Genomic DNA, 27,802 nt, shown 5'->3' with positions numbered 1-27,802 from the left:
CCAAATCCTCCAGAATCCATCGTTCCCAATTTCCATTTAGTATCTGAAGCTTTTTGAATCTAGTTGAATAACTGGTTAATTTTAAATAATGGCACATTTTGCAGGCACTGAATCCAGGGCTGGATTAAGGTGTAAGTGCTAGAGGCCTCTACGGACATGTGATGGTCAGAATCTTAGCATTCCGATTTTTTTAAAAAAAAGTTTCTAGGGCTTACAGTTTGGAAGCAAAGTTTGAACATGTGAACTGAGAGTAATCAGTGTAGCCAGGACTGCTTGTGTTGACAGATAGCCTCAAATAATAGTTCTGAGAGAGGGAACTACTCCTTTCTTCTCAATGAAACATGAACTACACCCAGAATTAGTGGGAGGCTCCTGTCAATACCACTTCAACATAAGACAGTGTGTAGCAGAAGAAGGCATGGGTTTCAGCCAACTCATCCAAGCTGATATAACTCAGCTGTTGGAGTAAATACTGGGGAACCTCTACTGCCATTCCTGGCAGGAAAACTGGGGCCTTTATCAATGCCCCTGTCTCTTTGGGAGGACCTCCTGCCACTGCAATTCTGAATGGCAGGGCTATAGGGGGTCCCATGAAGTGATGTGCCAAAGGCCCCAGATTGGGTAATCTAGCCCTGAATGAATCCATTTTGAAAATTCAGGCCTTCTTGGAATTTTGAAACAAAATGTAAGCAGCTAGAATACATATTGAAAAACAAATTTTACAAATGCAGTTTAGCTACAAATTAGACTTAGAGCTGTGAGTCATGCAGAACTTTTTTCTAAAAACAATTTCCTTGTACCCCCAAAGTAAAATAGGGAAGAAGAACCTTTGCCACTATCTGTGTGTGTACCTCCAGGTTTCAGGCAGGCATTCTGCTCTGCTGCCATCATTAGAATATTCTAACCACTCAGGATTCAGGTTTGTCACTGCTGTGTATAGCTAAAACAAAGTTTGTGATGAGAAAAAGACCAAATTAAAGGCAAGATGGTGAGCTGCCCTTACAATACCAAGCTGGGATACGAAGTGTCCCTTTTCCTCTCTGTGCAGCAGGAGGGCAAGGATTGTGCAGAACACTGGGTCTGGTCTACACTATAAAGTTGCATGCGCCTATACTCAGATTTGTCTCTGGCCTATGTAAGATCCCTATTATGACAATGCAGTAAAACCACCTCCCTAAATGGCACTGAGCCATGATCGACCCATTGAAGTCGATGCAGTGTGAGTGTAGACACTGCTAGACTTCTGTTGACCCTAGCTGTCCCACAATGCCCCAGTCCCTCTGACAGTGACTGCTCTGGTCACAATTGTAAACTCTACTGCCCAGAGGTCGTATAGACTGGAAGCCACCTACCCTTTAAACTGTTTTTGAAATGCCTTTTTCTGATTGTCCAGCTTGGTGAGCACGCACCTAGGAAATGCGTCCGCATATTCACAAGCCCAGGGAGGCCAACAATAGATCTGGTGCAGAGTCACAGGCCTCCTGCTTTTACAATAAGCTACATGCTGTACTCGGCAGAGGCCCCACCAGCACCCCAGAGACCACCGTGGATACAACAGAGGGCCTGAGACAGAAACTTAGCCATGAACAGTGAGGAGGAAGAGGAAGGGGAAAGCCATGGCAGTAGCTCTAGCAATGTGTAGGCGGGGGCATGGAGGGTCCAGTGCCCCGCCCCAGATTGGCCTGCTGGGACAGGGAGGGAGAGAGGCTGCTCTCCCTGGCAGCCTGGCACGGAGGGGGGCAACGCTGCCTCCCAGCCAGGCTCTCTCAAGCAGAAGTGACTCCATCCCACTCCCCACCCAGATGCCAGGGAGAGCGGCCCAATGTGCAGGGGGGGGGAGGCACAGGGAGAGAAGGACAGAGTCCCGTCCGTCCCCCCACAAGTAACATGGGACGGGGAGAGGTCTCTGGGCAGAGGACACACATGGGGCGGTCACATGTCCTCCCCTTTAGATTGTTCTCCCTCAGTATGGGGAGGCACGAGTCATCTACTTACCTGCAGGTTCAAAGTAGAGGGATAGGGGATATTTGTTGAAACAAAAGCATCTCTGATGTTTTGCAAATATGGTGAGGAAAATTATGAAACACCCACTACAGAAGATTAACTTCATTTTGTTTGTATGATGGATTTTAAAATTTTCTCCAGTTTGTAACTCCCTTTTCAACCCTATTGTCAGGGATTTCATACTGCCCTAGGGGGTTACAGCAAAATGGGACTTCTTTGGAATTCCTCCATCAAGGACCATGGTAAATTTGCCTACCCTCTGGAAGTGATTGAGGATTCTATTCTCTAAATTCATGGGGAAATGACTAGAGGTATGACAAGAGGGGAGTGGGGTTGCATGGCATAGGGCCAGGGAGGATGGTCCACGTACAGTGGACTGAGTGAGAAAAGGTGCAGAGTTCATTGCAAACATAGATATCAAGGGAAGCTGAGTTTGAAGTTTTTGTTGGACAATGTGCAACCAAATGCAGGACAGAGAACTATGCACAGCTCATTCTCTTTAAATTCCTCTTGTTGTCAGCTGATTTCCAGCAGTAGAATTACTAATTTCACTCAGTTCCAATTTGGCCTCTCCACCAATGATGTATCTGTCTCACCCTGGTGTGGGTTTCTGCAGATAAAATCACTGTTGCAAATATGGTCCCTTTCATCCCCTCCAACTCTGCCATCAGTTCTGAAAAAAAAAAGGGGTTGCTCTCATTTATGGAAGACTTACTCAGCTGCCTGTGGCTGCTTTGCAGCCCAGAATTGCCAGCGTACAGGCAGCTCTGGCCACACACCCACCTTCCTGATATGGCCTCTAACCAGAGTCCTCGGGGGCTGCAAGGAGGAGAGATATTGTTTTATGTATGTTGGTTCTGTGTCATTCTTATGCTGGCCATAGAGTGAGGGGCCATAGAGTCTAGTATCTGGCCCATACTCTTCCTTTTCTTTACTGCAAGGTCGTAAGTTCATCAATATCCTGAGAAAACTAGTTTCTATAAGCTATTGGAGAATTGTCTTTCATTAATAAAGACATCTGGCAGAAGCATAGATGGAAGAAAAACCCAATTCTGAATAAACATACTTTATCTGAAAGAGATTACATGCAGTTTACCTGTCCAGCTGAATCCAAGATGATCAGCAATGTGTGCCAGTCTTTCCTCTGTTCTTCCTTGATCATCCTGTTGATCTAAATAAGGTCAAACAGAACAGCCACAAGTTGTCTACGAACAAGTCAAGGAGAAGCTACAAAACTGATGTATCTCAAGAAAGGAAAGCATTCTTCTTCTAACTGCTCTGGAGCTCCATAAACTGTGGGTGTTTAAAAATAGATACCTAACATTAGGCTTTTACAGCCCTATTTAGGTGCCCCAAAAGGCCTGATTTTCAAATTGGAGCTTTTGGCTGGTCAGCATTTTTGAAAATCAGACTACTTATGTACATGCCAAAATAGGATATAAATGTCTACTGTACCCATTTCATCCAAAAAAGTTATTCTTAGGCTTCTATTTAACAATAAGCCCCCTTATATCTAGAACTAAAGAGGAGAGGGCAAACTGTTACTGGGATAAAAACTGTGTTTTCCAAGCTCTCTTTAGTCAATGCCAAAGAGAAGTCAAAAATGTACTGCAATTTGTTCTTTTTGATATATTATTATTTTAAAGAAATGTTATTCAATCACAAGGAATTTCAAATTACAGTTTGTATTTGTTATTTAGCAATATATTTTATTTGATTATTTCATAAAAGATTACTACAACTGAATTCAAAGAATAACCCAGGATATTTACAAAGAAAGCCTGGGAAAGACAAGATTCCACTTGTCAGTGTTTATATATTTCAGTGATAAAAGTATAAAGACCCATCCCCACATCCAATTTGAGACCAGCAGAGTTTAAGTTTTGGTTTTCCCATGGATTTCATGAAGTTACCATCTGAATATTTAGTTACAGGAATACAGATGTATGTATATGTTCATAAGTTTTAACTATTGGATTTTCTTTGAGGCTACTCAATGATATTATATAAACGTTAACATTTCTTGGGGGAAAACAACACCACCAATCACTATGCACTATATTAAGTTACTGGTGATATGTGGAGCATTCTTGAGAAATTTGCTGTCAAAAAACAAAAGGAGTTTAATGATTTTTAAGATGTGAAACAGTATTGAGGCCTCAAACTGCAAAAGAAAAAAAATACACCTATCCCAGTTTCAACAACAGTGCGTGTTTATTTGCAAAATAGTTTACTAATTTTATTTTATTAGTAAAAATAGGAGGTCAAGGAAAGCAAAAGGAAAACCAAAAGTCAAAACTCACATGGCCTGAAGAATCAGTTGTGTTAAAGCAAAATATCATGTTTTTAGCAAAGGATTTTCTGCTTATTGTGTTAACACTTTCCATAAGCATTCGCAGTGTGCAATCTTGAGACTGTTTCCAAGATAAGAAAATATAGACACAATACAATAACAAACACAGCTTACACAAACACATTAACAATCACAGAAAGCTCAAAGAAAATGATGCACAAATCACACACACACACGCGCGCGCACACACACAAAAAAGAATTATAAAATTCATGACATGCGTAGCACTAGGAATCCCAGTGGCTGGCAAATACCTTCAGCACGGTCATGGACATTTTCATCAGGAATACGCTCAATCTGAGTCTCAATGGACTCATCCCAAATGGGCCTGGTGTCAAAGATGTCTTCGGAAATTGAATGCTGGGTCTCAATGGATGGCACATTTTCAATAACAGAAACTTCTAGGGCGCTACTACTTTCATCATCTGAAATTAATTCTTGCTCTCTTTCTGACTGGGTAAGTCTATCCACTAACTTGGAAGCTTCATCACTAATCTCTTCAAAGAACTCTATGGAGTTTTTGTAAAGGTCAAAAAAATGGTCCTTATGTTCTTTTGTGGGACTACCAGTACTGTGGGAAGCTGGAGTGCTTCTGCCTTTAACTGGCAGTCTTGATGAAAATATCTTTGATCTTGCTGTTGTCACATCATCTGATTCTAGCTCAAGCTTCATCTCATCCACCCTCTCTCTGGTCTCTGCTTCCACCTCAGCATAACTCCTAGCTTTTATTGAACGCCTAGTCTTTGGATCTATGGGAACACTTGCATCAGATTCAGATTTGCTTCGACTATCTTGTTTCATAGATAGTTTGCATGTCATATCAAGAGCTTTGGGTGACTGTGGCTTCTTGATAGATGTTTCTGTGTATGCACACTGTTGCTCGGCTCTTTGGAAAGCTGCCTTGACAGGAATTTTAGACTTTGGTTTTGTTTGGTCATCCTTTATTTCATCTTGCAAGCTGTCCAGAAAGCCATCTGAGGGCAGGATCTCATATTCTGATTGTTGCAATGACTGCGGTGCAGCAGGAGTTGTTCTGACAGGAATTTTGGATTTGCTTTCAGAAGAAGGCACGCTGCTCTCCAGGACAGCAGTAGGGATTTCAATCACGGATCTCTGTTCCTCTGGTGAAGAGTCTGGGGACTCATCATCCTGTTCAGAATACACAGACCTAGTGACTGTGGAAAAATCTAACTGCACATCTATCACAGACTTCTCTGGAGAGATAGGGCAAGGCACCTGACTGCTGTCAAATGTATCATCAGTTTCCACTTTGGAGAAGGGATCTACTTCAGAAACTTCAGAGGCAGCAATCTCTTTCTTTGGTGATTTTGAAGAAACTGAAATACCCATTTTAATGGGAATTCTAGATTTAAGTTCAGCTTTTGTAGTACCCACACTCACACCTGTGCTCCTCATTTCCTCTGATTTATCAGAAAGCTCAGATACTGGTGATGCTAGTGTAAGTGCATCTTTTTCCTCTATATCAGTTTCATCTGATTCTGAAGGTGCAAATGGATCCGGTGATCTCTCTAGTTTAGCAGATTCCATCTCTGTGGCCTCTTTCATTTCTTCAGATAAAGAAACTTCTTCTTGAGACTGCTGCCCCACTTGGAAAAAGTGAAAGCTTTCATCTGCATAGTTCCTTTTGGTCATGTCAATGGCTCCACTTCGAGTCATTTCAAACAACTTTCCTTCCTGGAAGAGAAAAGGGTTTTGTTCACTAGTTGGTGTCCCTTCTTCTGTGGGTGTCCTGGCTGGTGTGGTATCAGGTGTTGTACCCTGTGACCGCCTGTCCACCATTAAACCAAAAATCTTTTGCTCCTCCTCTTTTACTCGAGCCTCAAAAGCTTCATCGTCTTCACGTATTTCACTCCACCTGTCAGAATCCACATCTGTTTTGGTGATGACCACTTGGCTGATCAGTTTTTCAGCTTCATCTTTTATATACTGAAGGGAAGTTTGATCTAATGCTATGGGGTCTGCTGCTGAAGGCACTGAAGTTGATATTTTCTGTTTTGACTCTATTTCCATATATACCTCTTCTGAAGTTTGATCTTCACCTGGAGGAGCATGTCTGTTAAGGGAACCTGCCACTAATGTGTCCTCAATCATTGTTTTTACTTCAACAGAATGAGCATCTCTGGGTGATGGACTGGTCATCTGCCTTGTATCAGTTTCTATCCTACTTTCACAGCTAGTGAAAAATTGTTCAGAAGGGACATTTTCATATGGGCTTGTTATATGTGGAGCACCACTTTCATCAGTATCTGCTGCATAGCCTTCAAATTCATCCTTTTTAGTGGTAAGGGATGAATATTCTTTGGAAGGTGTCTCACTATAAGAAACACTTTGGCATGTCTCAAAATCTTTGTCTGATTTTGTCAAAGCACTTCCCAAAGCAGAGCTTGCAGGGGAAACATCTTCAGCCAATGCATCATCTTGTGATGCAGGACTCTGAGAAGTATCATGTCCAAAGGGACCAAATACTTTCCCAGACACATCCCCTGAAGCACTGAGGTCTTCATGTGTTAACTTTCCAGCTGCATCAGTCTGTTTCTGAGAAGCATAGTGTTGCTGTTGTGCTGGGGATGGCTGATGAACCCAAACTTCTTTTTGAGCATCATCACCAACTGCATGATAGAAAGCACCATCAAGTCGTGTCACTGGGCCATTAGGGCTAATTGTCTCACTTTCATCTGTACTATAACAACACTTTGATTCATCTGTTTCTGCTATGATACCAGTATCAGAGTGAAAAATGTTTGATTCTTCAGTGTAAGCTTTACAGCTATCACCAAACGCAGGTGGTTCCTCCTTGTCTCCTTTTGTGGGCTTATCGGATTCTCCTTTGTACTCCTCCATCCTGAAAACATGTTGTTTGGGGTCAATAGGTTGAAATCCTGCTTCTTCAGGGCTGGAACTGGAGTCTACCCCAGATAGATGTGGTGAAGGAGGTTGCACTCTAATTACAGGTTCCATTAAGAGGCCTGAGTCAGCTTCTTTTTTCAGCTGAGTCAATTCTGGCTCACTTTCAGAAGAGGAAGAACTTTTCCTAATGTCTGCAGAAGACGTCACTACTGTAGGTATATGTTTTTCTTCAATGGCTGTTGGCTCTGTTGCTTCATTTTCATATGCAGCACCTGAATCAGGAATTGAAGAAGATTCCTCTTGCTTTTTATCCTTTATGTATTCTCTTTTCTGTTTTGCTTCTTGTTCCAATTCATCAAACATTTTGACTTTGGTCACCATTTTAAACATCTCCTCTTCCGGAGTGAACCTCTTCTTTGGTTCACTTTCTGAATCATCCTCTGGCTCTTCACTGACTTCAGTGATTGTGGCTGACTTAGATATATTTGACAGTGCCTGCGAGTCTGCAGTTTTGGGTGTAATTTCATAGCTAATTTCTTCAGAGCTAGGAGTGTCAGGTGAAAGAGGACTTTTCCCAGAACTTTCCATGAGGGATGTTTGTTCTAAACTGTCATCTTCAGCACTTCCATCAGGGTCGCGGAGAATTCTGGAACGCATAGATGCCAGCTCTGGAAACATTTCTGCTCTGGTAGGGAAAGACTGAAGGGGAACCTGTCCTGCAAGAATGCCAGCCTTTGCTTTTTGTTCTACAGGGCTGCTTTCAAGTGAATCACGGCATGGCGACTCTTTCATAGGGCTAGGCTCCAGGGAATCAGGTGTTTTGTGTGATGAGTTATCTTCCAGCACTGGGCTTGCTTCCAATGAGTCTTTATGACTTATAGCCAGGGATTCATCTGCCACTGGGCTAAAGCTTTCACTGTGATGACTAGGAAGGGAAAGTTCCAACCCTTGGGGACTTCTAACAACAACATGATGTTCACAGGTCATCTCTTTCTCTAAACAGCTGTCATACATTTCAGAAGATTTAGTTACGTGTGTGTGTTCAGTGCTTTTGGATTCTTTTGCACTGCTAACATCTTTCATGATGGAAGCTGAGCTACTATCCGTAAGTTTGCCTGCCCCTTTCTCAGGGGCTGAAGGTACCTGTTCTGATAAATGATCGGGATGAGATTTGATAGCTTCAATATCTGCAGTTAGCTGTTCTGCAGCAATACCTCTTTCACCTTTCATTGGAGAGAGTTCCTTTGGAGAACATGTCTCTGCTGCTCTATGCACTGTAGTGGATTCTTTTGTTTCTCCAATTTCCTCATCAGTTTTCTTTGGTGAGAAAGACAGACTTTCAGGGCTTGTTTCTGGAGTCTCTGCCAGACCCTCATGCTTATAACTTTCCTCAGAGCTGATCTGAGGGGTTCCATCAAGCAGGCTACCAGGAGAATCTGCTACACCTTCATGTTTAAGGCTTTCTGAGCTTCCATCAAAAGCACCACTTTGCAAAGAGAGAGCAGGTAGGAAGCCATCTTTCACATATTCTGAGGGGATGGTAACACTGAAAGGACTGGTCAGTACTTGCTCTAAGTGAAGCTCTCCCTCCTCAGTGACTGAAAGGTGTCGGAACTGCTGGTACTTGTCATTACTCTCAAGCTCTTCTTTAATGACATCGGAAAAGTCGGTTGAAGTTTTTCTGTCCGGGCTGATCTGGAAGTCAGTATCTCCTTGGTCATCCTCAGCTGTACTTTCCTTCACAACTGCTGGCTCCTTGGAACTTTCTTCATCAAATACTGGAGAGAAAGGTTCAGTTCTTTTATAGCTTTGTTCTTGTACCTGGCCTCTATCTACAGGTTCCTCTTTAGCGTAATCAGAAGAAGCTTTTGGTCCTTTTTTTGATGGGGAATCTTTATCTATCTTAAGGACTTTGGTTTGTTTGACTGTCAGCCTCTCTTTTTTGTTTGTTTTCCTAGGTGGTGGTACCTGTCCTGTTTCACTTTCTAAATAAACTGCTTCTCTCTTAGTTGGTTCTTTGTCAGAGAGCTGCTGCTTTTGTTTGATAGCTTTGTGCTCAAACAGTCCAGATTTATTCTTGGATGGATCTTGCCCTGACTGGAAGGCTTTCATCAGCTCCCGGACTGACATAGTCTCTTCAAGTCTTTCTGTTTTAGCTGAGGGTGAAACAGGTGGCTGTGCTTTGTGCACTATTTTTTTAGCTTGCACTGGCCTTGTAACAGGCCTCTCAGTAGTGATTTCTTTTGGTTGGATTCTGACAGGCAGTTTTGAACGTACTTTCTGTTCATCTTCCACTCGCTTCTGAAGAGCTTTTACTTTGTCTTTTATAGAGCCAATAGGCGTTTCTTCTATTACAGGGGATACAGCGCTAACATCAGGAACAGCTGCAGGTGTTAAACCTGGCTCATCATCTAATGACTCCTCAGAACTGAACTTTGTTAGTCCTGATTGTTCTTCACTGCTTTGTGTCTCTCCCTCTCCTTCCTTTTGCCTTTGTTTATCTTTTAGTTTCCTCCTAACTGGTTTTTTAATTTCCAAGGCTGGTTTGCGTTGTTCCTGTGTACCTTGAGTTTCAGCTGTTGGAGAGCCCTGTTCTCCTTTTTCAGAACCCCTGCTTATAACAACAGCTTCAAATCTCTCTCCTACTAAATCTTCTTGGAATGTTTGTGGCTCCACCTCATGAAGAGACACATACGTTTTTAAGTCCTCGATAAGATAGTCTACCATTCCTGTCATGTCTGTCTTTCTTATCTCTGTTGTTCCTTTTCCTATCCTAAGTTCTATACAGGCAGGTTCAATGACTTCTAAAGGAACATTTTGTCTGGCCTCTTCAATTTCTTCATCACTGACAATAACCCATTCCTCTTCCACTAGCTCTCGTCCAGAATGGGACCTCGGCAGTATGTGGTCTTCTCTTGTGTAGGTTCCACATCTGAGAATTTCATTTACTTTCTCTAAGTCCTCTTTCACTCTTTCCACAATTTCAAAAGGCTCCCCTGGCTCTTCTTCAGGGGCTTTCCCAAGATCTTTCACCTTAATGGAACCTGACTGATCAGAAGGGTCAGTTGTCAAGATGGCAGTCATTTTGATCAAATCTTGTTTCATCTCAGAAACTTCAGATAGCAAGTCTGGACTGGCTAGTACTGGGACTTCATTAACCAGGTGGCTTTTCAGGATAGATGTTTCTGTAGATTCTGTCTCGTCATCATCTTTGATGTGAATGAAAAACATTGAAAGTAAAATGGAAATCAAAAATAGAGATTGAAAAATGTAATCAGGACTGAAAATGACAGTCTTTGGTTGCATTGGTAGGAAGGTCAACAAAATGGGCTGGGCATGGTGGATCCACAAGATCTGAGGATACAAGAGCAAAGCAAAGCTAACAGGAAAAAAAAACTGAAAAGGAAAATGGGCAGGAAATAACTTGCTTAATTTTCCCACTATTGCACATCCACACATACAACACCACCAAAGCTTAACAAACCAAATTATCAGGACAACATAAAAATTACAACAACAACAAAAATTAAAAATAAAAAACAATGCGGGAACACAGTGAAATTACACAGATAGACATCTCAAGATTGTTTGATGTTATAGATCAATGTAAAAAAAAAAACAAGAAAAAGGCAAAAAAAAAAAGGGGGGGGGGCAAGCAAACAAACAAAAAACCCATTAAAATTCGATTTCCTCTAAGTGAAAGCCAGTGGTAGCAAACTGTCAGAGTAACATTTGGGTAGAAGTATGCATTTGTTTTTCTTAATGATCAAAATAAAAAATATTTATGTGTATTTAATTCTGCAGTAATCTAAAGTATGATCAAATATAGAGAGATCTGAATCAGCTGCAAACCGGCATTTCATCTAAGGGGATCTCACACCTAAACAATGAAACAAACATTCTTCTGCTTCAAGAGGTATGGTCCTTTCCTTGGAACATCCTCATTGACAAATAACATATAGATAGAGGATAAAAAAAGAGAAGGAAAAAAAAGAAGGGGAAATAAAAATAACCTTGAATCAACTTAAATGTGAATTTAAAGGTTCAAAAAATGTAATGTATGGCAACCAAAAATCAGACATTCACACTGGACACACATACAGTTTATGTAAGCCAAGTTATTTCCATGCAAAGCAAAGGTGTTGGGTATGTAGCCTTACTTAAAAGCAATAGGTGGAGAATGGTTATAAATTAAAATAATACATGAAAATAAAACACAACATACTGTGGTGAAGTATTAGCTATTCTCCACAACCAATATACAAAGTATAGGATTGTAGGCAGCTCAGGATATGGCACAGTTGCTTGTGGAGAATATTTTGTGACAGGGCCCAATTCGAACAAGGATTATTAAGAAATCTGCATCTGATTGAATAAAATAGTACAGGATTAATGTCAGTTATGTCCAGAGCACCACTGTTATTTGTAATGTAATGAATTTTTCTTGCTTTTAAAAATATTACAGTATACTAAGAGTGATATGTTTCGGTATCATAAGGTATTAATTGAAGATGGAGTAAACCAAAATGAAAGATTCTGTGCAACCAAATATCTGCATTTGTTTAAAAAAATATTCACCCTGTTGCAATACTTTTTTTGTATTTCATGAATTCAGAGTATTCCTCCACTGGGGAAGTAGGCACAGTAAAACTGGACTTTTTTGTTTCCCAGACTAACAGGTCATTTCTGTGTTGTTTTATAGTATTACCAAACGCCCATTATGGTAAACGAGAGGGCTAACAGAGCAACTAAGGTTTGATGGGAAATAAAGGAAAGCTTGTGAAATCTCCAGAACTGCTGGGAGACATTTGAGACAAATTCAACATTGTGCACGCTTCATAATACTTGACAAATTGTCAGTTCATGGGAAATACTGGCATTAAGCCCACTACCAATGTGAATAGGTAGTGTGGACCCCTTTATCTATGTAGAGCAGCCACAATTCTTATGGATTTCCACATAGGTCCAGGGATCCAGGTTAGTGGGTACTGATACAGGTTGGGAGGTCTAGTTAGCTGCTTCTGACTGGTATGGAATTTTATTGGGATTTTAAGAATCCAGGCTCTTTGAAAAGCCTATTTGTTCTAATGAAAATCACTCCGTTTCAGCAACAAAAGAAGAGGGTTGGTACATCAGGGATGGGTTTTTTCTTGTTTTTTGTTTTCAAAATCCTTTAAGTTAGGATTTCCAAATGCTTCATTTCTTTCTAGTAACCTTTTAATCTAGTAAATAAAAACAAAATTTGCGATGCACTGTGTCTGCATGGAACCCCACTAACTTCAGTGTAACTCCGCATGGGCACAGGAGCCTGACCTTTTGGCAGGGTCAGGGCCTCGGCTATGAACCCCAAAAGAGAAAAGATCGGTTTGCCATTGTGCAAATAATTACCATTAAATCCTGTAAAACCCTCACACTAGAAAGGAGTTTATTACACAGTGGCACCATGCGCTAAATAAATAATTTTTTAAAAAATGGGGAAATGGGAAAGATTAATGTCTCAGGAATTTGGTGCTAAAAATAACTAATTCTAATTTGGTGTGTAGTGCCACATGGATCAATAGCAAAACTTCCAAAGACAGTATGCAGAAATGAACTTTTTCCTCTGTATTAAATTGTATTCACTTTTAAAGATGGCTGCAACCCCGAAACAAGTCAAAAGTCATTTTTTCCCCCAAAATGCAGTTAGTAAGAAAAATTGCTGCATACAAAAGCTCTCAGCTCTCCTCACAGGATTGTTCAAATTGAGCAGATAAATTTGTCTGGGTTTGCATCTTCATTAAAGGGAGACATTTAGCAGAGCACTTGTTTGTTATAGTGCAGCTGAAGAAACATCTGAAGAAGTGGTGTTTTACCCACGAAAGCTTATGCCCAAATAAATGTTAGTCTTTAAGGTGCCACCAGACTCCGTGTTGTTTTTGTTTGTTATGGGTTAGGACCAAGCCAGTCCACTCTCACTAGTCCACCATTAATCCCTATCACTCCAACTAATAACTGTCAGGCTCCAGTAATAATGGCGGAGGGGGGGGACCTAATTAAAGCCATATAGCCAATCATATTTCACCACAGTAATGGGGATTACACAGCCTGATTACTTTGGACAGTATCACTTTTACATATGCCTGTGTTTCTTGTAATCAAGGTAATGAAGTATATTGGGGAGTTTAGTGATGCTTTTATTAAAAAGTGATACTGTCATTTCTCTGATAAAAATGAGGTGACAATACTATGCCAACAAACATACAAAAACATAAAAATGGAGGGATGGATATTTATACAAGCATAACAGCAATAGCAGGATTTCTAGGGATGTTGAAGGAAAGTGAATGCTTAGATGAATTGTCTTAATATGGTATTATTTATAAATTTATAAGTTAAAAATGTATTTAATTGAATAGCTGCATTCCTATTATATTGCTTACTATTACATTTTTAAACTATTATAATTATTAGTAATGTCAATTAGAGCTTGCGGTCTCTTTCATGCTTTTCTTTATTCTTAATCAGCTTTCACACAAACAGTTGTTATAATTTTTTTAATCTTACTTTTTTCTGAGGTCATGTCAACCTGAAAGAGAACACACAAAGTGAAATGGTTACAATATCACACTTGTGCATGTATATATATGTATATATAAGGTCTTATGGGGTAAATTTTCAAAGTTCGCCTTTGGTTTTGTCTTCACAGTTTTGTCTGTGGAATTCTGACAGCACTATTATTTGTGCACAAATAAAAGAATCTCACATGTAAATGGAATTTACACATCCAAAATGGTGTGAACAAAATTAGGGGTTACATTCTGAACATTTAACCCTGAGAGTCAACTCTACTGGTAGAATGAATGGAAAGAAAGGAATTGGGTAATGCTAAAACTATATTGCATATAACCCTGGGGCCCACCGTTTGTCTTCAGTAAGTGTGAAGAATTCCCATATCCGCCAATAAGAATTCTATATGTGGATAAATGCAAGATGTTGCCCCAAACTATTATCTTTATCTTCTATCTCTTGCTTTTCAAGGGAGTGATCAGAACAGAAATACATTATTACGAATTGTGACACACACCTGCCTTATGATCACTTGTAGGTTACATTACTATTGGTAAACCTTAGGTGAACAACTACAGATTAATGTAAGCAACTATTTTAATGTCAATGTCCTTGTGTAATTACTGCACTGCTAGTGGAAATCCCACAGATGAACAAAGGGAAATACAGACTCCCTAAAATTGGTCTAATTTTTGGACAATTCACCTCACAATAGTTCCCCAAGTGTTCTTCTATGTCTGTATAATAATGAATTTTAGTAATACAAAATCAGTAAAAACTACTATTTTAATTCTATGTTGGGATATTGACCCAGGCAGGTCATTTTTAAAACTGAAACAATTAGCCTCATGGTTCAGGGTCTAACACTGTTGGGTGTTGGGAAGGGAGTTGTAACTCCTATGTGTATCAGCAATTGACAGAAGCAGGATATCAGATTAGATAGATAAATGGAAACAGATTTTCAGAAATGTTCCACACCCATAACTGGGCCAGATTTCCAAAAGAGCTCAGCCGCTATTAGGCTCTTCAAAAATATGGCCATACTTTTACTTGCCACCTGCCAAGTGCTGAGCACTTCTGAAAATACGGCCCAATTATTTAAATGTCTATGGCCTAAGGTGTGTTCTATTATAATCATTCCAATCCCTAATATTTAGTTTTTTAAATGGCAACCTGAATAATTGTGTTATCTAAAATTCTTGCAATAGTAGTTTCCAAACTCCGTTCTGTGATTCGTGGAGAATATGTTAATAGTTCATAGGGTGCTGGCTGGTCATATGATTCTAGCTCTCTCTTTCTGTTTCCAGCTGGTAACCGTCAATACAACACAACTAAAAATACATAAATATTTTTCTGATGTTACTTCACCATGTAAGGCTCAGAGCCTAAGAAATATCTGTAATTGCCAGAAGAATATAATGTGATTGCAAATATAAGAGGAGCTGACCCATCAGACAAATACATGGACTTTGTCATAAAAGGTACAGATTCTCAAGTGGGTTACAGCCCCTTTGTGCAATTCAGGTGGCACAAAGGGCCATAATCTGGCTTCAATTCCTCACCAAGAATTTCCCTGGTGTAGTGGAACTGTCTGCTGGATGTAACTATGCTGGATCTGGGTTTGTGCCTGTGTTGTAGAGCATGTCAGGGTTGTTCCAAAGGGGTCAGAGCACAGCTCTGCTATGCCATGCTCCATTGGCACTTGGGGTCTTGTAGAATTGCCTAGTAGCAATTCTAAACTGTATGAGAATCAGGAAGGTGTAACTAGCACCTAGACACCATCCTTTATCTTCTGCACTGAGTAGCTCTGAGACAAGAGAGAATCAGGCCACATGTTTTTGAGACATAGGTGCTGGAACTAGAAGTGCTGGGGGTGCAGCAGCACCCCGTGGCTTGAAGTGGTTTCCATCATATGCAGAGTGTACAGTTTGGTTCAATGGCTCTCAGCACCCCCACTATACAAATTGTTCCAGCACCACTGCTTTGAGACTACAAAAAACTATTGAAATCTTTTCAATACCGAAAAAAAAAAAGGTCCTTTGTATTTATTGTTGGATAAAACACCTTTTTTTCCCTAGGTAAAAACAACAATCCTTTGCACCCTTCTACCCATCAATTTTGCAAGCAACCATGAATCTCACTGAACTTCATAAAATGGAACTTAAACAGGACTAACCTATAAGGAATGGTGCTCCTAACTGAACCATCTCATTAGCACTAGGTCAGTGGACAATATAATATGCCCCAAAGGACAAAACATTCAGTCTTCTAAGACCTATGCTAGTGCTCACTTGTTAGTAGAAATAACCAATAGCAGAGCCATGATGAAGTGGCATTATAACACAATTACCTCTTCTTCCTGCTCTTGGTCTGATTCCGATTCCTTTCAGCCCCAAAATGCCATGCAACAAGAGAGGGGAAAAAGAGAGGAGAAAAAATACGGACTATTGAGAAGAAAAGGATAGGAAAAGTATTGTTTCTGACAAAATTCAACAGGCAAAGAGTAGGTAAAAAGCACAGTTTTTGCAAGTCAGTTGTCACGAATCAAAAATGGCAGAGGGTCAGTTTAAATATAAAAGGTGGCAGTGTCAAGCAAATTATAAACAGAAAAGCTGCTTGTGGGATATTAGGCTTCTAATGTGTCCTAAATCCTGTGATGGAATGTAGGTATACACCATAGAACTCGTACATACTGTGTATATTAAGGGAGCATGGGTAAATACTTAAAAATACTTAATAATTACTTAATAATTAATAACCCTTTCAAAACTAAAGTGTTACGAGCAGTGTTAAGGCATATGATAGAGACATGCAGCATATACATAAAAGTATGGTGCTCTAGTTGACTATTACAAGGCACCTTCTACAGCAGGTTACAACACATCTCACAATAATGTAATGTATTTCTTCTAATCATGTTTAATCAAGGGTGAAATTCACCCCTGGGCAGGGGGCTGCCCATCTGGTAAGAAAGAATGGCAACAAGACAGACGTTAGTCTCGCTTAATGCACTCGTGGAAGGCACTCAAGTACTGTGGTTATTAGAGAGGTACAAGGAGGATAGAATAGAATTGTGCTGGCCCTCTGCACAGGTGAATTCCTCTTAGTGCCTGAACCAGCTCTCATTGAAATGAATGAAAAGACTTATGGACTTCAGTGGAACCCCAATTGGGCTCAAATATACTATTTATAAATATTAGCAAATACTGACTTGTTCCTACTTGCCTTTGCTATTAGCTGCTTTCCTTCACCAGGTATATCAATATGCCCTTTGAGAAGGTTCTGATTAGAGAGCAGTTGCAAAGTATGATGTTGTTAAGCACACTGTGGCAGATTTTTGACAGCTTTGAACAGATGGCAAAAAGTGTTCCTGCTGTATTAGAATCCTATTTAGGATTTGATTCTGTTAGCTTTGATGCTGTTATAACTACTGTAACTTGTAGAGCACATTAACTATTGCAACTTCACTTCTGTCCAACAATATGAATGAACAATGAAATCGTTCTGTCAGTGACATGGAAATGCCATTGCAAGATACTTTGATTTTCAAGCCTCTTATGGCCAGGTAATAAATAATAAAAATATATTTGGAACTTCTTTGGCACTTTATATATGAGGAATGTGCATTATAGATATTAACAAATTTATTCTTATATAACCCAGTGAGAGGTGGGCTTGAATGGGAACTCCATTTCTATAGAGAAGGCATTAGGGCACAAAGTGGTCAAGCAATTTACTCGAGATCACATAGGAAGTCTTTGGCAAAGATGAGAATGGAACCTAAGTCTACTCACTGATTTCCAGTTCTGTGTTTTAACACTGTACAGAATTGTCATTAGCTTCAATATAATTTTGGCATGGAGATCAAGCTTAGCCTAGGCCCATTCCAAAATCAACTGAAGTCCATGGTAGTCTTTCCACTAACTTCAATGGGCTTCACATCACACTTTGCATATCCCTTGTGACCCAGATTTTGTTTTTTGGACTATTCCATCTCCAGAATGAAGGGTATGTTTAAAAACTTAAAGAATGGAAATAATGTCATTTGAAATTCAGTCAGAAAGATATATTGCCTCAAATCTGATATATTCCCCCCATGCAAAGTGATATGTCAAATATGCATTGTGTGTTCTCAAAAGAATGGTTGTGCCAATATTCAAATAAACTGATAGATTCTGAATACTATTTATTTTTCCCTTGCTAATACTAAAACCCTTAGGCCTGGTTGACACTACAGCATTAAGTCAACTAAGGCAGCATATGTCGACCTAATTATGCCAGTGTACACACTATCGCCTTGCTCCCACCAATGTAAGGGCAGGTCTACACTATAGCTGAGATCGATTCACCAGCGGTCCATTTAGCGGGTTTAGTGAAGACCCACCAATTTCACAGCAGATTGCTCTCCAGTTGACTCCTGTACTCTACCCCGGATGAGAAGAGTAAGGTAAGTCGACGGGAGAGTTTCTCCCGTTGACTCACCGCGGTGTATACCTGTGATAACTCGACCTAAGGTATGTTGACTCCAGCTACGTTATTCACGTAGCTGGAGTTGCGTAGCATAGGTCGACTTACCGCAGTAGTGTAGACATAGCTTAATTGTCCTACTGCTCCAACATAGAAACTCCACCTCCACGAGAGACAAAGGGCTTATGGCAGTATAGTTAGGGTGATGCAGTGTCCCTGTAGACACTGCGTTACTTATATCTACTGGCTATCATTCTGTCCACTGGAGCCATGAAATTGACAAGAAGCCAGCTCCTGGCTCCCCAGCCAGGCTGCTACCCGATCTCCGCTACAAGCTGGGCTGCCACCCAGGCTCCTGGCTCAGGCTGCTGCCCAGTGTCCCCATTCCCCATGGGCAGCCGTGCTGCCCCCTCAGGGTCCCGGCTCCCCACTCCAAGTCAGGCTGCTGCCCAGGCTCCCAGCTCCGTGCTCTGATCTGGGCTGCTGCCTGGGCTCTCAGCTTCCTGCTCCCTGCTGAGAGCATGGCAGATGACCGGACTCCGGGTGCAGATCACCCCGCTGGAAGCACGGATGCCCCCCGGGTTTCTAATTTCCCCACCAGGAAGAGAGCAGCCACACCGGGCTTCTTGGCTCCCCACTCCCTGCCAGGAATGGGGCAGTCGACTGGACACCAAGCATAGATCTCCCCACGAGGAGCCTGGCTGCCTTCCCTGGTCTCTTGGCTCCGTACTCCCCACGGGGAGTATGGCTGTGCCCGGCAGGAAGCTCCGCGCCTGGAGTCTGGTCAGCTGCCGTGCTACTGGTGTGGAGCGGGGAATCGAGAAACCCAGTGCGGCTGTCCCATTCCTGATGGGGAGAAGGGAGCCAGGAGGCAGGCAGCCAGGCTCCCAGTGAGGAGCAGGGAGCCGCATATCGAGCTGAAAGCCCTGGCTTTCAGTCCCCCACGCTGCCCCTCTTAAATCAGTGAAAGCGCTCCTGGTGAGGATGCGCACTAACGACAGAAGGGCAGCGTGGACATGAACCACTGCAGCTGTATGTCAGCCTAACATAGATTGACTTGAGTTTATAGAAAACATGCCCTAAATTATAAGTCTTTAACAATCTTTTGCCCTCCTGCCTATTTCCTGGTTGTGCTGTGATACTGATGATCCTAAACAAAAACTTCTATAAAGCTCTGATATAGTACAGTTAACATTACCTTTGTGTAAAGTGGCAATGTGATATTTAAGTTGCAGATGGCTTGATGGACTAGCCCTCTTGTAGATTTTGGCTCCTTCATAAATGATAGTCGCCCACAAGGTTCTTGTGTGGAGTCTCGTACCTAATGCAGCAAAGATATAAAAGTTTAATCTGTACTTTAGCTGCACTCTGTATTCCATATGCAGTGTCAAAACTAGTTACAGGAAGAGATTAGCTCTGGAAAAAAGCTTCTTCATGTATGTGGATGTATGTTTATGGTCTTGTTGTTTCTGTTTGTTATATATTTGAGTATGTGTATATATGTGAAAAACAGGAGAGATCAGCTAAACAATTTAGACACTTTGAAGTCAGTAATAACGATTTATTCACACAATGCAGTTTGAGACAGTAATTGCACTGTGACTATGCTCTCATGGTAACCGGCACTAACTCTGTTTTTCATTGACATATTGATGCTAGGTCATTTTAAAATTAATCTATAAAATAAAAACTTTCAAAATTCACACATACTACCACCATAATCTATACATGCCTTTGTATCTTCCTAGGTAGATTATCATCAATTGCTGCTTCTTTGACTTCATTAGTAACAAGAGACAGTAATTGATCATTTAGCCTCTGCAATAGGCAGAGAGTGACAAAGGTCACACTTAAAAGTTTTCTTCCATTTCAAAATACCTTATCAATTAAAGCCATAATCAGTGCACTTAACATTGAGAATACTGCTGGAATATCTCTGAAAAACTTCAAGTTATTTAAGTGTGACCATGTATAACCCCTGAAACAAAACAAAATGATTATGAGATCATGAGATGTTCTGAGACTTCGAAGTAAACCTTGGAAGATCCCCATGTATCACATCTGTAAGGCAGAACTGGACATGCAACATTTAGGACTTCAAATATGAAGTGTTTTTAGGTTCTGTAAATAGTCTTGGGAAGTACATACAAATAAAAGAATTATACCTAATTACGGGTTTCCTCACCAAGGCCAAATGATAAAAATTCATCTTAAATATAGCCATGTGGTTACACGCGTCTATTAACCTGAATCTACAGGACGGAGAGCCACACGACATACTTTCAGGACTGTATTAGAAAATTCAGGATGGGTCACAACCATGTGAAGCCAGCAGTATGTGACAAACACAGCTGAATCGGTTCTATAGAAAGAAGTCACATTCCTCCAATAGTGGGCTGGGTTGGAGGGCGGGGGGAGGTGACACACGAGGGCGTTCCTTGGTTATGACTAACCTATCTAGAATTGTAGGTGCTTTCTCAAAATTCACTTCTCAAGTAATCCCCTTTTGTATCGCTGACTAGCTAAATTAATTTTACATCACAGAGATCATTAAACGTTTTTAAGTTAAACAAGGACGTGAAATGACTGGTTTAGCAATCTCAGCCCCAGTAGGCCCTGGCACCACTGTTGGTGATACAGAATTACCCCAATACTCCGAGGCACAGTCACTTAGGGATGGCTTTGAAACCCATTGTCAGAGAATTGGGGGAAAATCTGCTCTGCACTGCCTATGAAAGTGCTTTTCTATGGGCTGTTTCTAGTGCCACTGATATGACAATTTTCAAAAGTAATTGAGTCACCTTATAACTGCACCTGAAGCCCTCTGAACCTCTCCCTCTAAAAGGAGAGAAGTGCATTTGTCAGAGGTAGGTGTAAGCACAGCAGATCCATGCCAGTAGGTCTACAGCTGTTATCACAATCAGCTTGCTCCTCCACTTGAGACCCTATGAAGGCAGTGGATGAGCAGCATAATTTGAAATACACATAAAGGACTCATTCCTGCTCACATTAAAGTCAAAGGACGTTTTGCATTGCCTTCAGTCGGAGTAAGTTTGGGCCCAGAGATGAAGAATACCTATGGCACAATTGAAGAACTACACCTGTATTTATATGATTTTGGTGTGATAAGTAGTAAGGCCAGCACAGTACAATTCAGCCAACCTGTCTGTGATGCAGACCAGTACTTGTAGCTTTCTCGTGAACCACAGTCAAACCACTTAGTATCAGCGCTCCGGAGGCTTATCTGCTACTATAAATAGCAGAGTTCGAAAACAGGAGTATTAAGAGGATTTTCCCAATTATGTAAATCCACTTGCTGCCTTGCACAAGTGTTTCCTTCTGTCACAATGTATTTCTGTAAAACAGAGGACTGCACTTGCAAATGGACCAATCAAAGGATGAAAAATAAAACATAAGGACTAAAGGAGCTGTTCCTTCATCTCATTAGATAGAGAGCAGTCTTCCAAAAGAGACAAAATTAACGACTGAAATGCATCACTGTAAGTATGCCATGCACTGATGAGAGTGATATAGCCACAGATTAGTACGCATACCGTGCATTTTTACCCAGATTTGGGACCATTCAATAAAGTCTGGTTTGCCCTACCAGACAACAGGAGGCAGTGGTTGCTCATATCAACAAAATACTTATTTCAGAATTTCTTACATGTGAAGGTGGGGAATCTGTGGGATGGACATTTTCCAGACTGACAAGTGTATTGAAAACCCAGAGCCAGCCCTGAATAAAACCACAGTCCATAACTGAAGTTATTCCATTACCTTGACGAACAGTGGAAGTCTATTTTCTTTGAAGGCATAAAAACTGAATATATGATGTTGCCCACTTTTTGTTAGTGGCACCAGATTGCCAAAGCAGTCAACGTAGATAGGCTTTCCTTCTAATACCTATGTGGAGTTAAAAAAAGAAACCCCCCCAAATCATATGAATGGCCATATTCAATATTCATTTCTACCACATTTTGATTTATCCTTACGAAAGCACAATTCTGCATTGATTTGAACCAATCTTAAAATTTTCAGAATACAATGATCTCAACGCTCAGCATTAGTGTTGCCATCTATAATTTTCCAGAATGTGTGAAGACACATTTCAGATGATTAACTTCAATTCTAATTTTGAATATCATACTAGTTTCATCTACTAAGAGTAGTGAGAAGTGCTTATTAATGAGAACGATGCCTTGTGTTCCGTAAATCTGTGCAGATTTTCCATTTACAAGAACGTGTGCATTTTTCAGCATACTGCACTAAACTGGTTACCATACAGTGGCCCTCACCCAGGGCACCCGCTAGCATCATGCCACAGCACGACAAGTGCACCTACCCCAGTTTTCTTTTCAGCTCTCACCTGCCCTTTTCTGACTAACTCTGTTCCCTCTTCAAGCAGTCAGTCACTCTGTGTTCACCACTACAGTTGAAGGAAAGATCTTAGTACATGAGCAAACTCAGGATCCCAATTTTGAGCTAGCATGTAGCAAATTTGGCTGAGAGTATCGTGAGGTTACACGTTTTACCTTCTTGGTCAATTCAAATAATTCCATAGTTTGTGTATTCTGCAGCAGGGTGACCGTAACGGTCCAATCTACTTGGAATAGTCTTAGAGCTGAGGCTTTTGCCTTGGGCTCCATAGGCCCAGTTTTCAGAGGGGTTGTGCACTTGCAGATCCCACTGGCTCCCACTAAAGTTATGAGCCTTCAGTACCTCTGAAAACCAGGCCTCAAGTGAATGTCTAGGATGCCTCTAGGATACTGCTTCTATCTCCTGGTAGTTATTTATATGACCCTTCCTCAGTCCCAGGGAACTCATCTCATCACAGTTTTTGGAGTCACCCCACACAAACTATCAGCACATTCAAAGAGCACTTCTTACCTCTACCTCCCCAGAATTTAGCCTTGCCAATGTAATGAGCATCTATTTTATCTGTCTTCTCTGCAAAAGATTGCCTATCACCGCCTTTAGCACCAGATGCTGAACCTGAGAAATCATTTATGGATGTTGGGATTTAGAGTAGAAAAATGTGTTTGTAAGGAGGCAGAATGCACTGTGCTTTATCCATTTCCCGCTTGTCATCAAATTTGAAGGAATTGACTCAGCCAGTAAAAGAGCATTTAACAAACAGCGCTAATATCCACACAGAAAGGCTTTTCTGTGTTCAATACGAAACATGAATATTTATCAAACCTGCTAATTTAACTTCTTGGTGTTGGTGGATGAACACGGCTTTTCTCACTGATGTCAACAGTAAACATGCTGACAAAATCCAACTACTGCTGTCAAGGTGTTGACGATCTTTGTGATTATTAATAGGTATTCGGTGGAAAGTGGCAGGTGGGCACCTAACTGCTCTTAGAGCCTTTGAAAATCCAGAGCGCCATCCTCTATAAAATTTGATGTGCCTTACAAAGCTTAAATCATTTAAACATCAAAAACATGACTAATAAGTGCAAAAGAATGAATCCTGAGGTGGTTACTTGGCTTTTTCGAGTTCCTTCCTCAGGCAAACTTCTAAAGGAGTCAGTGGGAGATTATCTGAATAACAAGGAATTTAAGATTTTGTCTTGACAGGTTACATCGCAAAGCTAATTAAAATTAAATCGCTCTCCTGTGACCACCACAGAAAGGGTCACTGTGCGCTTTTCCTAGTGTTGAACAAAGCTTGCAGCTCCCATGTCTACTGGCAGTGCACAGCTGCCTTCATCCCACCATTCCACTGAAGGTCTTGGAGTCAGAAAGCACAGGCTACAAAGTGAGCAGCCCTGGGTTGGAAGGAAGTGGGTGAGGCAGGCTGGTAGATGCATTGATTTATAACATCTTCCAGGTAGATTCCACAGACAGGGTTCCTACAGAGTGCGCAGGTGGGTTTAAAACTGCTTCTTCCTCTGAGAAAATTGTAAGGTGTGTGCATCGGTGTGCAATACTGCTACACCTGCCCTTGGGGTGATCTCCCTCCATTGTAGCTGCCCAGTGACCTAATTTCTCTGTTTTTGTGTACCAAATTCTGCGGTCCTTCATAGCCAACGTTCCTACCAACTTCAGTGACAGTTTTGCCTGTCTAAGGGCCACAGGAAATAGCCCACTGTAATCTTTCCTCCTCCCCCCAAAACTAGCATTACTCTTGCTTGACAAGAAACAAAGCGAGCCTTTCAGCAGGAGTATTCCTGTCTCCCTCAGCATTGTTTGTACACCACAGCAGAGTTCGTTTGATGAAGGCAGGACCCATTACCTTTCTGTATTGCTGTTTTGCATAGGAGTGATCATCACAGTATCCTGAGGACTCCCCTCCCCTGGATTCGATAGAGAGTGCCACCTATATAATACTCTCTAACCCTATTGGCATGAGGAGTAAAGGAATGAGTTTAGAGATTATTTTTTTCAAAAATGCCTCAAAAGAGACTTAGGAGCCTGAGTCTCATTGAATGTCAATAATATTTAGGTTTCTAGGTGCCTAAGTCAATTTTAAAAATGGAATCTAGGCTCCCAAAGCCACTTAGATGTTTTTTTAAAATTTTACTCGAGGGCTTGGAACTCTGAGCCTCCAGAATGAAGCATCTACAGGCCACTCATTCCAGCACCGTCCCAATGCTTTCTTTTAATCTAAAGATTACAACTGGGATTTTCCAAAGCACTCAGTGATGGCCTACCTTAGCTCCCATTGATATGACATGAGAGTTTCATATCAATTCAGAGCTGGCCTGAAACTTGGTGCTTGTTTTGAATTATCTTACACCTTGCTCTGAGATCAGAGTATTCTGCTTACAAAACATAACCAACTCGGTATGTAAACTATGCATACAACTTGAAAGTATAAAAAGAGTTTTCTGCAATTGCTGTTCATTTTTATGAACAGAAAAGCAGACTCAAAAGGCCAGTATACATTTCCACACACAAAAATATACCATCACATTCTTTGGTTTGGAGGATGTAAGCTTGATTTTGAATCCAATTACAAAACATTTCTTAAATACTAATGTCTGCCTCCTATATCAGATAGCATGCAGAATTTGTGATTTTAGAAATAGATGTGGCAAGACACTGTGAATGAAGACAAAAAAAATGATACTCTATAGTCTTGTATTGTACCTCTACATCCCTGCTTCTGGCAACTTCTGCAAAGTTTTCCTGTTGTTCTAGCGTTTTATCCACCTTGTCATCTGTCATGCAGAAGCACCTTAATCGAGCTTCAATGGGATCATGTGATTTGGCAAACACAACAAATTTGGCCATGTAGGGCACACAGATAATCTCTCTGTACACTTGGGAGGCAAAAGTAACAGATTCCTGTATCTGTCGACAGTCTACCAACCAAAACCTGTGAAGGAACATGAAGAGCAGTTATTGAAACTGGCCATCTAGCAAGATGTAAGCAATGCAAATCTCCATGCTGGTAGTGTAGACACTGTCCTGGAACCATTCCCCTCTGACATCAAGTAACACAGCCACAGTTATTCATGAAAAAACCAGAAAAAAATAGAAAATTAAAACTCATCAATTTTGGGAGATGAGGGTCAGGCTACCCACAATGCATTTTTTCTTGCTGAAAGGAAATTTTAACAAATGATATAGATCCTAATCCAGCAAAGATTTCAAGTTTGGGTGAAGTATATGTGGAAGTCTTTGCAGGGTCAGGACAATAAACAGTAACTTGCTGAATTAAAGCCCTGCTCACCTAACCTGTTGTCATTAAGGCTTAGCTGTAAACCAAAATATGCCCTACTAATCTCCATGTCAACTAGACAAGAAACTGCATTTTACAGCAGTGAACAGAACATACGATCTGCTGATAGGACATGAAAGGAAACTCTTTTCCTAGAGAACATCCCCCAGTACTAACCAGCTCCTGCACTATGGCCAGGCAGATTTACCCGAGCAAGAAATGAAAGCCTGGAACCTCAGGTATTATCTGGATTTTACAAACGATACAGCCCATACTGCCTGACATAGTTTCTTAGATAATATGCCTGCCTATAAACTGATTAAATCAATGAGAGGCCATCGTTTATCTGGCTTCACTTATTCAACAACCACTTACTTTAAACTGCTTACAAGAGAATACCAACTTCTAGCACTTTCCTCCAGCAGAGTTCATTGAAAACATTCCTCACTATTTCTCACTAAGCAACTTTCATTCATGTGATGTTGCAACAGACCCATGTATCGCAGACAGTAGACACAGATCACTATATAAATTGCATGCAAACCTCAGAAACCAGGACTAGTACTACAGCTCCAAAAACAGGCCTCTACCAGTTGAGCAGAAGGAAAACTTCCCTTACTTCCCAACTACCTTACCTTCCACCTGCTCTTTTGGCTAGTCAGTAGACAGCAACATTACCCCTTCTCAAAATGCAAGAACATAAATATTACCATTTTTGATTACAACTGCCATACACTTTGTTGAGACAAATAGAGTGCTCTTTGTGTAATAAAGGCAGTGAAAAAAAAATCCTATCTTGTACAGTTCTGAGCTGAAGCAGCATAAATGCCCTGTTATATATTTTAAAATGAAAGGAATAAAAGCTGTTATTTTCATTTAGTTTATCTCTGGAGCTGATGGAATTTCATTTAAATAAAATTTGATGAGTGGGTGGAAAACGTGGTTGAGTTTGACACCCGTAGGAAGGAGGAGGAATTCACGAGGGGTCAAAGACTCCTCAGAGTTGATACAATCTACAGGGGGCTTATTACTTACTGTAGATCACATGGTACAGCGTCCCACAAACCATGCACTTTGAAACGTGATTACTCTGGTCTTACTCAACTGAAGATGAACAATAATGGATATTCATTCTGTGCCTTTCTGTACAACATTGAATGTGTTCATTGACTAAACAGTGGAAACTGATGACATCTGAACATGGGGAAGCAAATCTGATACTCAAAGGTCCTTAATTTACAGAAGTGGGGAAAGACTGTACTGTATCTGACTCAAACCAGGGAGGCAAACCTACCTTGAGAAGCCTCCACAGTGCTCAAACAGAGGAACATTTTAAAATTTGATTGCATGTACAGCAGACAAAAAGTACATCTGAGACTAAATTTGTGTCTGATGGAATGGAAATTGGCCAAGATTCCAATCAACTTCTTCAGTATTCTAGAGAAATGTAGCGATTTCCCAAACATTGCCTGGAAGGACTTAATCCTGTGAATGGGAGTGTGATTCTTGTAAAACCATTTTAAGGCCTCAATTCAGAAAGGTACATATGCCTGTGGCTAACTTTAAAGCACATGCAGTACTGCTCACTGACTTCATGGATTTTACTTTAGGCACAGGTTTAAATATCTTGCTGAGTGAAAAGAGAGCAGGTGGAGCTTATAGAACAGTGGATTTCAAACTGCGGGTCATGACCCAGTACTGGGTCATGGAATGTAAGGCCCTGAGTCGCGGTGGCTGTGGTCAGCACCGCTGACCGGGCCGTTAAAAGTCCCGTCGGCAGTGCTGCCCGGCTAAGGCAGGTTCCTGCCTGTTCTGACACCGCGCTGCACCCCGGAAGTGGCCAGGAGCAGGTCCGTCTCCTAGGCGGGGGAGCTACGGGGGTCTGCGCG

The 27,802-nt window shown here is 41.1% G+C and overlaps 1 protein-coding gene across 28 annotated transcripts in view; it reads right to left on the bottom strand.

The window, feature by feature from the left end:
• ANK2 (ankyrin 2) overlaps positions 1-27,802 on the bottom strand; it is a 566,593-nt gene that overhangs the window by 19,182 nt on the left and 519,609 nt on the right. For 15 of the 28 annotated variants that reach the window (XR_012158530.2, XM_073340925.2, XM_073340929.2 and 12 more), the window contains 7 exons: positions 25,340-25,568; positions 22,019-22,144; positions 19,437-19,559; positions 16,122-16,154; positions 13,769-13,790; positions 4,612-10,434; positions 3,101-3,175 (listed from right to left, as the gene is read on the bottom strand). Coding sequence is in view for 27 of the 28 variants with exons in the window: in XM_073340925.2 (XP_073197026.2) it covers positions 3,101-3,175; positions 4,612-10,434; positions 13,769-13,790; positions 16,122-16,154; positions 19,437-19,559; positions 22,019-22,144; positions 25,340-25,568 (6,431 nt within the window). In the remaining variant the exon portion in view is untranslated. The remainder of the gene's footprint in view (positions 1-3,100; positions 3,176-4,611; positions 10,435-13,768; positions 13,791-16,121; positions 16,155-19,436; positions 19,560-22,018; positions 22,145-25,339; positions 25,569-27,802) is intronic. The other 13 variants (XM_073340948.2, XM_073340940.1, XM_073340943.2 and 10 more) reach the window with 4 other exon arrangements.

This window comes from Lepidochelys kempii, chromosome 4 (assembly GCF_965140285.1).
Source record: "Lepidochelys kempii isolate rLepKem1 chromosome 4, rLepKem1.hap1, whole genome shotgun sequence".
Classification (NCBI taxonomy): domain Eukaryota; kingdom Metazoa; phylum Chordata; order Testudines; family Cheloniidae; genus Lepidochelys; species Lepidochelys kempii.
Note: the sequence above shows the minus strand (reverse complement) of the source record. Positions and strands in the feature narration are given on the sequence as shown.